The 11,137-nt window shown below is 32.0% G+C and overlaps 2 protein-coding genes across 2 annotated transcripts; one reads left to right on the top strand and one right to left on the bottom strand.

Moving 5' to 3' along the window:
- Positions 1-347: 347 nt before the first annotated feature.
- LOC143572206 (cytochrome b561 and DOMON domain-containing protein At5g47530-like) lies at positions 348-2,335 on the top strand. Its single transcript, XM_077057427.1, has 3 exons — positions 348-1,057; positions 1,598-1,852; positions 1,943-2,335. The coding sequence occupies exons 1-3, from the start codon at positions 428-430 to the stop codon at positions 2,273-2,275; spliced, it is 1,218 nt and encodes a 405-aa protein (XP_076913542.1). The 5' UTR covers positions 348-427; the 3' UTR covers positions 2,276-2,335.
- A 167-nt stretch (positions 2,336-2,502) lies between these two features.
- LOC143572209 (inositol-phosphate phosphatase-like) lies at positions 2,503-10,576 on the bottom strand. The gene is made up of 11 exons (XM_077057430.1): positions 10,370-10,576; positions 4,795-4,929; positions 4,223-4,303; positions 4,016-4,119; positions 3,850-3,934; positions 3,710-3,764; positions 3,582-3,625; positions 3,387-3,455; positions 3,210-3,310; positions 2,853-2,909; positions 2,503-2,780 (listed from the first exon to the last, which is right to left on the bottom strand). Exons 1-11 carry the CDS (start codon positions 10,574-10,576, stop codon positions 2,684-2,686), a joined length of 1,035 nt encoding a protein of 344 aa, XP_076913545.1. The 3' UTR covers positions 2,503-2,683.
- Positions 10,577-11,137: the final 561 nt, after the last annotated feature.

Here is an 11,137-nt window from a genome sequence, read left to right as displayed (position 1 = left end):
ATTTAGCTAAGTGGGTCAGTTTGGGCTATTTATTTTTATACCGTTTTGTTATAATGTACGTTTATCATAACTTAAGTCAGTTGGGTGTTAGGGTATGCGGTATAAACGTAACAGTTTTATAGAGATCTGTAACTTTATTATACATTTTGCACAAGGTTAGAAGGATGAAAATGAAATATCCATGAGTTGTATAGCCTTCACATATAATATATTTGCACAACGGGCAGTTGGAGTTAGATAGATGCATGTGTTATTGTTGAAACCTAAGTCCAACTATACCAAATCAGCTTCTTTTACCAAACTAACCTAAAACACTACCCCCAACCACACCCCCATACATTTCATCCTTTATAAGCAAGCAAACTACCCTCTCTTCTTCCCAACAGTTCATACCCTTAACAACAGTTTCATTAAACCTTTATTTTAAATGGGACTAGACTTAAGAATGGTGCCTTTGTGTTGTATCATGGTGCTAGCCACCAAGTTTCTATCAACCTATGCTCAAACATGTTCTAATTACGCGTTTGCAAGCAACGCGTTGTTTAGTGCTTGCAATGATCTCCCGGTTCTAAACTCGTTTCTACACTACACATACGACCCATCTTCACAAACGCTCTCAATCGCATACCGTCACACAAACTTTGATGCTTCCAAGTGGGTTGCATGGGGGATTAACCCAACTTCTCAAGGGATGGCTGGATCACAAGCACTTGTTGCTTTCCAACAGTCTGATGGAAGTATGCGGGTGTACACGTCACCCGTCACTGGTTACAACACACAGTTGGCAGCAGGGGATCTTACTTTCCCGGTTTCTGACTTGTCAGCAACTTATTCAAATAATGAGATTATTATTTTTGCAACGTTGGGTTTACAAAACGCGACGAGTGCTAACATGAACCAAGTCTGGCAAGAAGGTCAACTATCTGGGAATGCGCCTATGCCGCATGCTACATCAGGTGATAATATCATGTCTATGGCGACTTTAAATGTCCTTTCAGGACAATCAGGGACTGCAGGCGGGGCATCAGGAACCAGTTCTAAAACCAAGAAACGAAATGTAAGTTATCGTGTTTAAAATAGGAGGGGGGGGTGCAAATGAGCAAAGCCATGAGCTACTCACGATTAAACGAGCTCGAGCTTAAAAATAAGCACATTAATAAACGGGCTCAAGCCAAAAAAAAGCTCATTAATAAGCGAGCCCGAGCTTTACTTATGTTGCCCGTGTAGACTTACAAGCCTTTATACTATATAATTTTGTTTAATATATTAAAAAAATAATTATTTATAAAATTATGATAAACTAAATAACTTTTATTATGATATAATTAAAATCAAAGTTCTAAATCGATATAAAAATAGTTATAAATATATAATTAAATGAATAAATAAACGAGCCAAGCTCAAGTGAAAAATTACTCACCAGTCGAGCTCGAGCATTAGAACTAAAACTCAAAGCGAGCCGAGCTCAAACTCTCATAAGTTAAATGAGCCGAGCTCGAGCTTAGACAAGCTCAAGCTTGGCTAGACTCGTTTACACCTCTAGTTTAAAATCTAAGGTGTTGAAATTTTCCAATAACTAAATATGGGGCTTTTATAGATTCATGGTGTACTAAATGCAATTAGTTGGGGTATCATGATGCCAATTGGAGCTATAATTGCAAGATATTTAAGAGTGTTCCAGTCAGCTGACCCAGCTTGGTTTTACCTTCATGTTACCTGTCAAACCTCTGCTTACATCATCGGTGTTGCCGGATGGTCCACCGGAATCCGGCTAGGTAGCCAGTCTCCAGGCATCCAGTTCACATCTCACAGAGTCATTGGCATCATCCTATTCTGTGTAGCCACCCTCCAGGTACATTTTACCTAATATAAACAGAATAACTGCTCTATACATGTAATCCATAAAGCACGTGTCTGACTGTCTGTAGCCTGTACATTATAGGTAATTGCATTGCTCGTAAGACCGAAGAAGGAACACAAACACAGGATATTCTGGAACATCTACCACCACTCACTCGGTTACACGATCATCATTCTAGGCATAATTAACATATTTAAGGGCTTTGATATCTTAAACCCTGAGAAGAAATGGGAAAGAGCTTATACTGGAATAATTGTTGTTCTAGCTATTGTTGCAGCCATTCTAGAAGCCTACACATGGTTTGTAGTTTTAAAGAGGAAGAAGGCTGCAAATGCTGAGAAGATGGCAAATGGCAATGGATATGGGAATAATGCGCATTATCCTTATAGTGGAATGACTCATGGGAGGGTTTAAGTAAAAGTCGTATTTACTAATGATTTTTCTATGTATCATATTTTGTTTCAATGTTTGTTTATTTTGCCTTTTAGAGTCTGAATTATAATCAAGGTAAATGGTATGCTGTTAGACCTATCTCCTCATTGATCATGAGGAGATTAGTGTTGTATTTATTTTCATTTTGCTCTTCATATATTAAGCAATCATTTCTTTAGCATATATTTCATACCTAAAAACAAACAGACTAATAAAATATCACAGATTAATTCATTAGAAAATCAAGAAGGCGAATTTATGAAAACTACTTATTTGCATGAAAAGAATGCATTATGAGTTCATAGAATATGTCCATGCAATGTTGCACTTTATGGTCCATGAAATATCAAGAGAACTTAACTGCTAGAGTCAAGCTTTCAGGGCGGTTGCCTATGCTGACTGTCGTAGTGCCTCAATAAATGCCACTTTGACTAGCGGGTTTGAAACTGCTATCCGTTGAGCGGTGATATCAAATTCATTGCCCGATCTGTGATAACATAACAGTCAGCATTAATAGAGCAAGAAAAGAGGATTTACATCATAGTTATTATGTTCTTACGGGTCAAAGATGACTCCACCAGCTTCTTTAACAATCACAACTCCTGCGGCAACATCCCTAGAGAGAGCCAAAATCATAACCTCAAGTTATACCAGAATAAAAGATAGATGTTGCAAAATGGGTGAGTTAGGTAACGCGTGATTTTTGTGGGTCGGGTCGGCGACACACCTTCTAAAAATAAAAAAAAACTTATAAATAGTTTCCCAAAATCCATATTATATCAATAAAGATTTTGGCAACTTTGAGCCATTTGGCCAACTTCATTTTGAACAGATTTTGTTCTTTTTTTTTTAGCATTTAACCATTAAGAGACAAAACATAACTAATTAACAGAAGCTAAACAAGGTATTTTCATACCAAGGACCACCAAATCCCAGCTCATAAAACAGATCAATCCGTCCACATGCAACCCCACAGAGACCCAACGCACAAGAGCCCTCCATCCTGATTGATCTTACCTGATTAAATAAGACACGTGATATGATAATTGCAGCCATTGAAAAACTCTAACAAAGACAAATGTGTTGGTTTAACCTTGTAAAGTAGACTATTGATTCTATTTGTGGTGGCATCCACAGTGGCCTTATCACGCTTGGTTCCAACCTGCACTTTGACGTTTGAAAATGTTAGTTTATCTTCATACCTATTCAGGTATTACATCGATCATGTATTGCTAATGATGTACAAAAGATATAATCACTTGGAAGATATAATCAAGGTAAAAGTTACCTCAGTGGTAAGAAGACATGTCACCAGTTCAGATTGACTAGATACTGCAATATGTGGTAACAACCATTGGAGCATGAACACGCTGTTTATTAAAAAAAATTGCATGAAGATTAACAAGTTCTACTTACCTTTGACAGTGTTTCCGTTAAGGAAAGCGCCTTTTCCATCAGTAGCAGTGAAAAGCTACAACTCAAATCATAAACTAATTAGATATCTAAACAAAATGTGTTGTCTATTTACATTATTGTGGCATTATAGCAATTCTAACCTCATTCATGATTGGATTGTAAACAACTCCAACCACCGGCACCTTTTTAATGGTAAGACCAATAGAAACACACACAAAGGGGAACCTGCAAATGGCATATCAGTTGGAAACCAATTAGTGACTAAAATTAGAACCAAAAGTTACAACTAAAGATTTCATAAAGTACCCGTGCACAAAGTTGGTTGTTCCATCAAGTGGATCAACAATCCAAGTTGGTTCATCTGTCAGCTGACTTACACCATTGGCAGCAGTGGTTTCTTCTCCGATAAACTATGGTTAATAACAGGTTGAACAAGCAGTAGAAAACAGTTGTTAACAAGTTTAACATAGTTAACCCTAATTAAACTAGTAAGTACAATGAGCGATCTTTAACCTTATGGCTTGGGAAATGCTGCTTTAAATGATTGAATATGAGATCTTCACAAGCTTTGTCAGTTTCTGTTACCAAATCCACCTGCATTGTGAAACAATGAGATTGTAGATAAACGAGTGTGCTTCTGAATGTTTGCTTTCTAAATGCTTTTTTTCAAAATATGATCTTTAACATCTCGGCTCTGTTAACCGAAAAAGAAATTACATTTCGACTTGTAATTCTTGTATTATTCCATTTAATCCTACAATTTCCTTAATCCTACGGATTAAGGTTATGAAAAGATTTATGAATCCTAAATCATTGCCATTAATCAATATGATGCCCCCTAATACTATAACAAGATCAGTCATATTACAATAACTCCAAATTATAAGATCTGAATTCAAATAAGAATACAGTGGTTAGGGGTGAAAACCGTCAAGCTCGTGCTCGGCTTATTTAGTATTTATTAATTAATTTATATACAATTTTAATTATTTTATATAGTTTGAGAAAACCTTAAACGAGCAGTACTGTTTGCACCCTAAGAATAGAATGGTAGAGGAAATGTAAATAGGAGAATAAGAATATACCGATCCTTTATGCTCCACATTCTTAGTCTTGTAAAATCCTTTCCGGATAACCTGATTTACGCCAATGAATAAAGAAGACGGGTACGTTTGATTTGCCGTGAGTTGTCCACCGACGGTTGGATTCTCGTCGGCTTCCTTCAGTGACCACCCCGAATACCCTTAGTTTTATATCTTTTATTTTTTTATTTTCATGTTCATAATTTCACATCATCCACTTTTTTTAAACATTTTTTTCATCATTAAGTTATTTTTTTATAAATAAATAAATATATATATATATAGGGTCAAATTATTCTACAAAGTGAGACAAAGATGAGAAGGATGAAAAGGATTTATAGCCATACAAAAAACCCCTCAAAAAAAATTTAAAAAAAAATTAAATAAAAAATCATAACTCAAAATTTAATAAAAAAAGTAAAAATACAAAAATGTTTCCACCTTCTACCTCGTTGTTAAAAAAAAGAAAAAAGAAAACATGATTTTGAGGAAAAAATATCATTATGTCTTTTTGTTTATCATTGTGTTTTGTGTTTATTTTCGTCATTGATTGTGTCTTTTTTTTTCTTGACATTATGTCTTTTTTTCTTGATATTGTGTTATATTACTCAACATTGTGCTATATTTTATTCGAAATTGTGTTACATTTTATGATCTATTGTGTCTTTTTTTAGTTACAATTGTGTATTCTGTTCATTTTCGTCATTGTGTTTTTTGTCTATACATTGTGTCTTTTCGGCCTTTTTTTTTGAACGGGGATGACGAGGGAAACATTTTTTTTATTTTTTGTTTTTTATTTATATTTTGAATTATGATTTTTTTTATTAATTTTTTGGAACTTTTTTTAAGGAGTTTTTGTGAGGCCACAAATCATTCTCACACTTCTTATTTTTGTCTCTCTTTGTATTTTAACCTTTCCACACACACACACACACATATATATGGTTCATTTCAGAAGTGTTTCTTATTGCGAGAAGTGCGATAAGAGATTCTAACCAATCACATAATTTCTTTTTTATTTTATGATTATTTATATGCAATGGTATATTAGTGAAATATAAAGTATTTTATTTTGTAACTCATGCTCATTAATGGTTTAATAATTAATGATAAGTTACTAGCAAATGATAAGTTACAAACTATTATTATGATTTTTTATTTCATATGAAATTTGAATAATTTGAATCTATTTGATCTAAAATTATTTTATTCTATAAATGGCCAATTATTGTTGTTGTTGTTGTTATTATTATTATCATCATTTGTTCTAATGTAATGTAGATGTAGCTATGTAATGTGGTGTAAGTACACTTTTAAAATGTTGTGTAGTTATAATTAGTGTGGTGTAGACATATCTAATGTAGTGTAGGCACACTTTTAATGTTGTGTAGTCATAATTAATGTAATGTAGGCATATCTAATGCAGTGTAAAAACAACTAATTTTGTGTAGGTAAAACTAACATAGTGTAGGCAAAACTAATGTTAGGTAAACATATCTAATTTAGTGTAGACAAAACTAATGTTGTGTAGGTATATTTTCAAATGGTTTTGTAGCTATAACTCGTGTAGCGTAGACATATCTAATGTAGCGTAGGTAAAAAAAATATAGTGTATGGACACTTTTGAATGTTGTGTAGTTATAACTAATACGGTATCTAATATAGTGTAGGCAAAACTAATGCTGTGTAGGAATCAGTTTGTTTATATAATAAAGTGTTGGCAAAACAAATAAACATAGGCTTACTTCAATACATTGTATGTACTATATAAGCAAATCCGTAATATACAATGTAATGTTGCAAAATTTATGTGTTTTATGAACAAATTCTAAAAACAAATAAACAAATTACACAACCATAAAAAAATAACATAATTTTAATAAAATAAAATAAAATAGTATGAAACTTCTAATGAGCATTAATGGGCACAAAAAAGTAACCACTCAAATCATTAAAATCTAATTTAATGAGGCGTGCATCACAAAAGACATATCTAACATTTTTATTAAATTATATGTCATAAATATGCGTTTTTAATTACGAATTTACCATTTATAATATAGACAACTGATTAAACACAATCAATGGTTCAGATTCATTTCTCACTATAATATCACTTCTCGCATTATCCTTCCTATATATATATATATAATTTAAACAAGAGTTTTACATGTTATTACCCATTTGTCGATTTGAGTGCAACTCAAGAATCTTGACGGGAGAAGGTTATTGATGGTAGAAACTTGAGGTTTCTAAAATTAAAATTTTCATTTAAAAGGGTTAAATGGTCATTTTTGTTATGTTTAACATTCATGTTTAACATTTATTAGCATGAAAATCATATATCGATACAAAATGATACGACAAAATATTGAGAATAAACGTAATCTAAAATTTAAACTTATTTCATAATAAAATGCTATTAATTTGAACATAATTAGATGCTATTAGAATCATGGTTTGAGTTATTCTATAAAGACCAACAAAAATGAGAGGTGTGAGAAGCCATAATTGATTAACACGTGTCAAGTGAGGACCAAAGGTAAAAGGGTACAAAAATAATTGTACATATTTTCTCTCTCTACATGCAAGTCACATGTCAATTCTTCCATCATTTTAAAACCTTTATAACTTTTTCATATGATATTAGTTTTTAAAACAAAAATCATCATAATAACAAGCGTTTTTTATCTTTAATATAAGCATAACTTTGTTGCATAAAAATTAAAAAAAAATTACGTTATTGTATCTTCGTGTTTGTCATTGTATTTTTTCGTCATTGTGTCTTTCTGTTTGTTATTGTGTTTTTTTCGTCATTGTGTATTTCAAATTTCATTGTGTTTTTTTAAATGCTAATTAATAATACGGTGGTGTAATAATAATACGTAAATATAATGATAAAACAACAACAAATTATATAATACATAAAACACAATGATGAATACATATTACACAATTACATGAAATGTAATACACAATGATGAATACATATAACACAATGACTGAAATGTAAAACACAATAGTGAATACATATAACACAATGACATGAAACATAAAACACAATGGAAAAACCACAATGAAAAAACACAATGGAAACTACATATTACACAATGACATGAACGTAATACACAATGATTAAAACACAATGATAAGTAGAAAGACAAATGACGAGCACAAAGACACAATGACAAACAAAAAGACACAATGACGTAATCTTTGTTTTAATTGTTATCTTTAATATGAGTATCAAGTGATAACACAATGACCAAAATCTATAACATAATGCATAGAAAAACCCAATTAAAAATCATAATGAACAACCAATAACACAATATAGAAAACCCATTATTTTTTTTTATTTTTATATAACAATATGATACTCATATTAAAAATAAAAAACGTTTGCTATTATGGTGAAATTTAAAAAAAAATAATAATGTTTTCATGAAAAAGTTATTGACGTTTTAAAATGATGGAAGAAACGACATGTGCCTTACATGTAGAATAAGAAAATCAACAAAAGTGGGTTGTTACTTTTATGTCATTCTTATCAATTTATTTTCTGAAATTAATCTTCACCATTCAAATCTAACATCAATAGATTAGATTCTTTCACACCATTTTCATTTTTGTTTTCATTTGTATTTTAACTTTACCCTTAAAATCATATAGCGATATCAAATGATATATGATATGACAGAATGTATTATGTATATTCACATAATCAATTTAAAATAATAAAAATAACTTTATTGATGCTTAAGAAAACATAATAAGATGCTATTAATTTGAACTTTCAGCCTCCCAACTGCCAAAGTTATCGGAAAATGAATTCCCCAAAGCAATTAAGGTTTCAACTTTGTTGAAATATCATAACCTTTTGTAAAAATATTCTTGAGGTTTTGGTGAGATTGACAAACGTATTTAGTAAATGTATGGTAATTTTAAAATACAAGATTTTACTTTTTACTTTTTTAGTCAAATGGGCCTGGTGCTTGAAAAAAGTATATTGTAACATGAGTTGAATTCACTCCAATTTGATGAAAACTATCAAATTAGTTTTTCAACCACAATCATCTTGATAAATATTTTTTAACTATGCTCATTAGGTAAATAATTTTTTCGGTACACTCATTCGGTTAAAAGTTCATATATTCTTTATCTTACAACTATTATTTGTATTTCTAATTACAAATTTACCATTTCACCTTTAATAATTCTTACTTTACCAAAAAGCATTTTGTCAAATGGTATCTGATGATGCAATAGACGTTTGCTTTCTTTAGAGGTCGATGGTTCAAATCCCCTGACAGACAAGTTAGGTGTTCAAAAAAAAAGTAATGCATTATTTGTTAAAAATTTATAGTAACTCTTACATTAAATTGCCAACTAAGATCATAAAATTAAATTAAAAGAATGACTTCTTCACACTAAATTAAAAAAATACATTAAACCGAACATATCTTAGTTATGCTGTGTTCTCGAGTCTCATTAACAAGAGAAAGGAAAGGAATGGAAACTTTCCTTTCCTTTCCATTCCTTTCATTTAATCAAATTTCTTTTCCTTTCCTTTCCATCCAATTCTTTCCAAATTGGAAAAAAAACATCCATTCATTAAAACATCTTATTTTTTCTTCATTTCCTTTCCTTTCTCCCATTAAATGAAACTTGGGAACACAAGGTTTTTATCTTTTCTTTCCTTTCTTTCCAAAATAAAACTTACGAACACATGCATGCCTTTCTTTCCATCCCTTTCTTTTCCTTTCTTTCATTAAGTGTGACTTAGGAACACATAATGTATTTGTATATTCATACCCGTAAGACTAATTAAATAGTTACCCTACCATATATTCATATATATCATACAATTATACTAAAAATTACTATTTTTTCTCTCTTCTTGCTGTTTAATTAAATAATATTTTTATACATTTATTATTACCTTTTCTCTTTCCTCTACTCTCACAACCTCTTTTAAAAAATATTAAAAAATTACGACATAAACAGTGAAACCTGAAATTTAACTTTCACATATAGCGTTTTCTCTCTCTTCTACTCACAACCACTCATAAAAATACCATATAATTTACAAATCTCCCTCACATATTTTAGGGAACGGGCTGAGAATGCTCTTAATAGTTAAGATTTCAAACAATTGCATTAGTCCTTTATTACTATAAATTAATGTGCATACTTGCCAAGAACGAATTGATAATAGAAACACAAACGAGTGCACGATATTTAGGGTAAACCTCTCATGTTATTATAATCAAGAAACTAGCTCAAAACTTGAATACAATAAGTGCATCAAATGCAATAACCCTAATCGTGGCTATGTATTTATAGGGTGGCCCAAACTTGGCCAACAAGTAATTACCAAATATAAAGCCTAATTACAACCCCATAAGCCCATTATAACATTAATGAATTCCATAAGCCCAATAAGTCCAACTCGGTAACCTACACGTAACGGGCCTAATAAGATGGAAATTACCAACAATCACCCCTAATTTTTTACTCGAAACTAGAAGATCCTCAACACCGAGCAATCTCTCATCTCGTCAAACTTGATTCTCACAAGTGCTTTCGTAAGAATGTCAGCTCGCTGTTCCTTGCCACTAATATGCTCCACCGCTAAAAATGTCGACTTTACATCCAAATGATGTAATTTCCATCCTTCAGTAACTGCAATGGCAACGAGCATACGCACGGTTTCAAGTCTCGCCATCGGAGCAAAGACCTCGTCAAAATCAACTTCGGGTTGTTGCACATAACCCTTTGCCATGAGTCTTGCTTTAAAGTTATAAATCGAACCATCTGCATTTATTTCACTTTGAAAAAACCCATTTCAATCCGATAGCTTTAGCTCCTTTCAGTAACTCGGTCAACTTCCATGTGTTGTTTCATTTAATGGATTCGAGTTCCGTTTGCATAGCCTTTACCTACTCCGGTTTGGATTTTGCTTCACCAAAATTCCTTGGTTCACCTTTTTTCTAGCAAAAGAAGTTCGTTATCCTCCATCTGGACTTAGGACTTAATCATTAAACTTAACCGGTGTGATCGGAACACATGTAGATCTTCGTAAGTTAATTTCTGGTTCATTAAGTGTTGTTGTCGCTAAATCAGTTGCTACTAGTGTCACCAAACTTGTTGCTGAGTTGTTGGAATTAGCGACCAGAGTATTAGAATCTGTCACTAAAGGTGCCGATGGGCTGTTTGAATTAGCAACAAAAGCTGAAGAAGTTGTTGCCGATTCTATTGCTGAGTTTGGCGACAAAGCTGAATTTTCTTCGCTAATGTAATTGCTACCCATAGGCTCGGTTACAACTTACCCAACTCTGGTATC

This window comes from Bidens hawaiensis, unplaced genomic scaffold (genome assembly GCF_021521415.1).
Source record: "Bidens hawaiensis isolate Kalapana, Puna unplaced genomic scaffold, B.hawaiensis_p1.1 tig00025770_1, whole genome shotgun sequence".
In the NCBI taxonomy this organism is placed as follows: domain Eukaryota; kingdom Viridiplantae; phylum Streptophyta; class Magnoliopsida; order Asterales; family Asteraceae; genus Bidens; species Bidens hawaiensis.
This window is presented reverse-complemented; position numbering and strand designations above follow the sequence as displayed.

Coding starts and splice junctions, on each gene's coding strand:
- LOC143572209 (XM_077057430.1), bottom strand. CDS start 10,576: ATGGCAAAGGGTTATGTGCAACAACCCGAAGTTGATTTTGACGAGGTC. Junction 4,930..10,369: donor ACATTCTTACGAAAGCACTT/GTGAGAATCAAG, acceptor TGGTCACTGAAG/GAAGCCGACGAGAATCCAAC. Junction 4,120..4,222: donor AGCATTTCCCAAGCCATAAG/GTTAAAGATCGC, acceptor TATTAACCATAG/TTTATCGGAGAAGAAACCAC.
- LOC143572206 (XM_077057427.1), top strand. CDS start 428: ATGGGACTAGACTTAAGAATGGTGCCTTTGTGTTGTATCATGGTGCTA. Junction 1,058..1,597: donor CTAAAACCAAGAAACGAAAT/GTAAGTTATCGT, acceptor GGGCTTTTATAG/ATTCATGGTGTACTAAATGC. Junction 1,853..1,942: donor TCTGTGTAGCCACCCTCCAG/GTACATTTTACC, acceptor TGTACATTATAG/GTAATTGCATTGCTCGTAAG.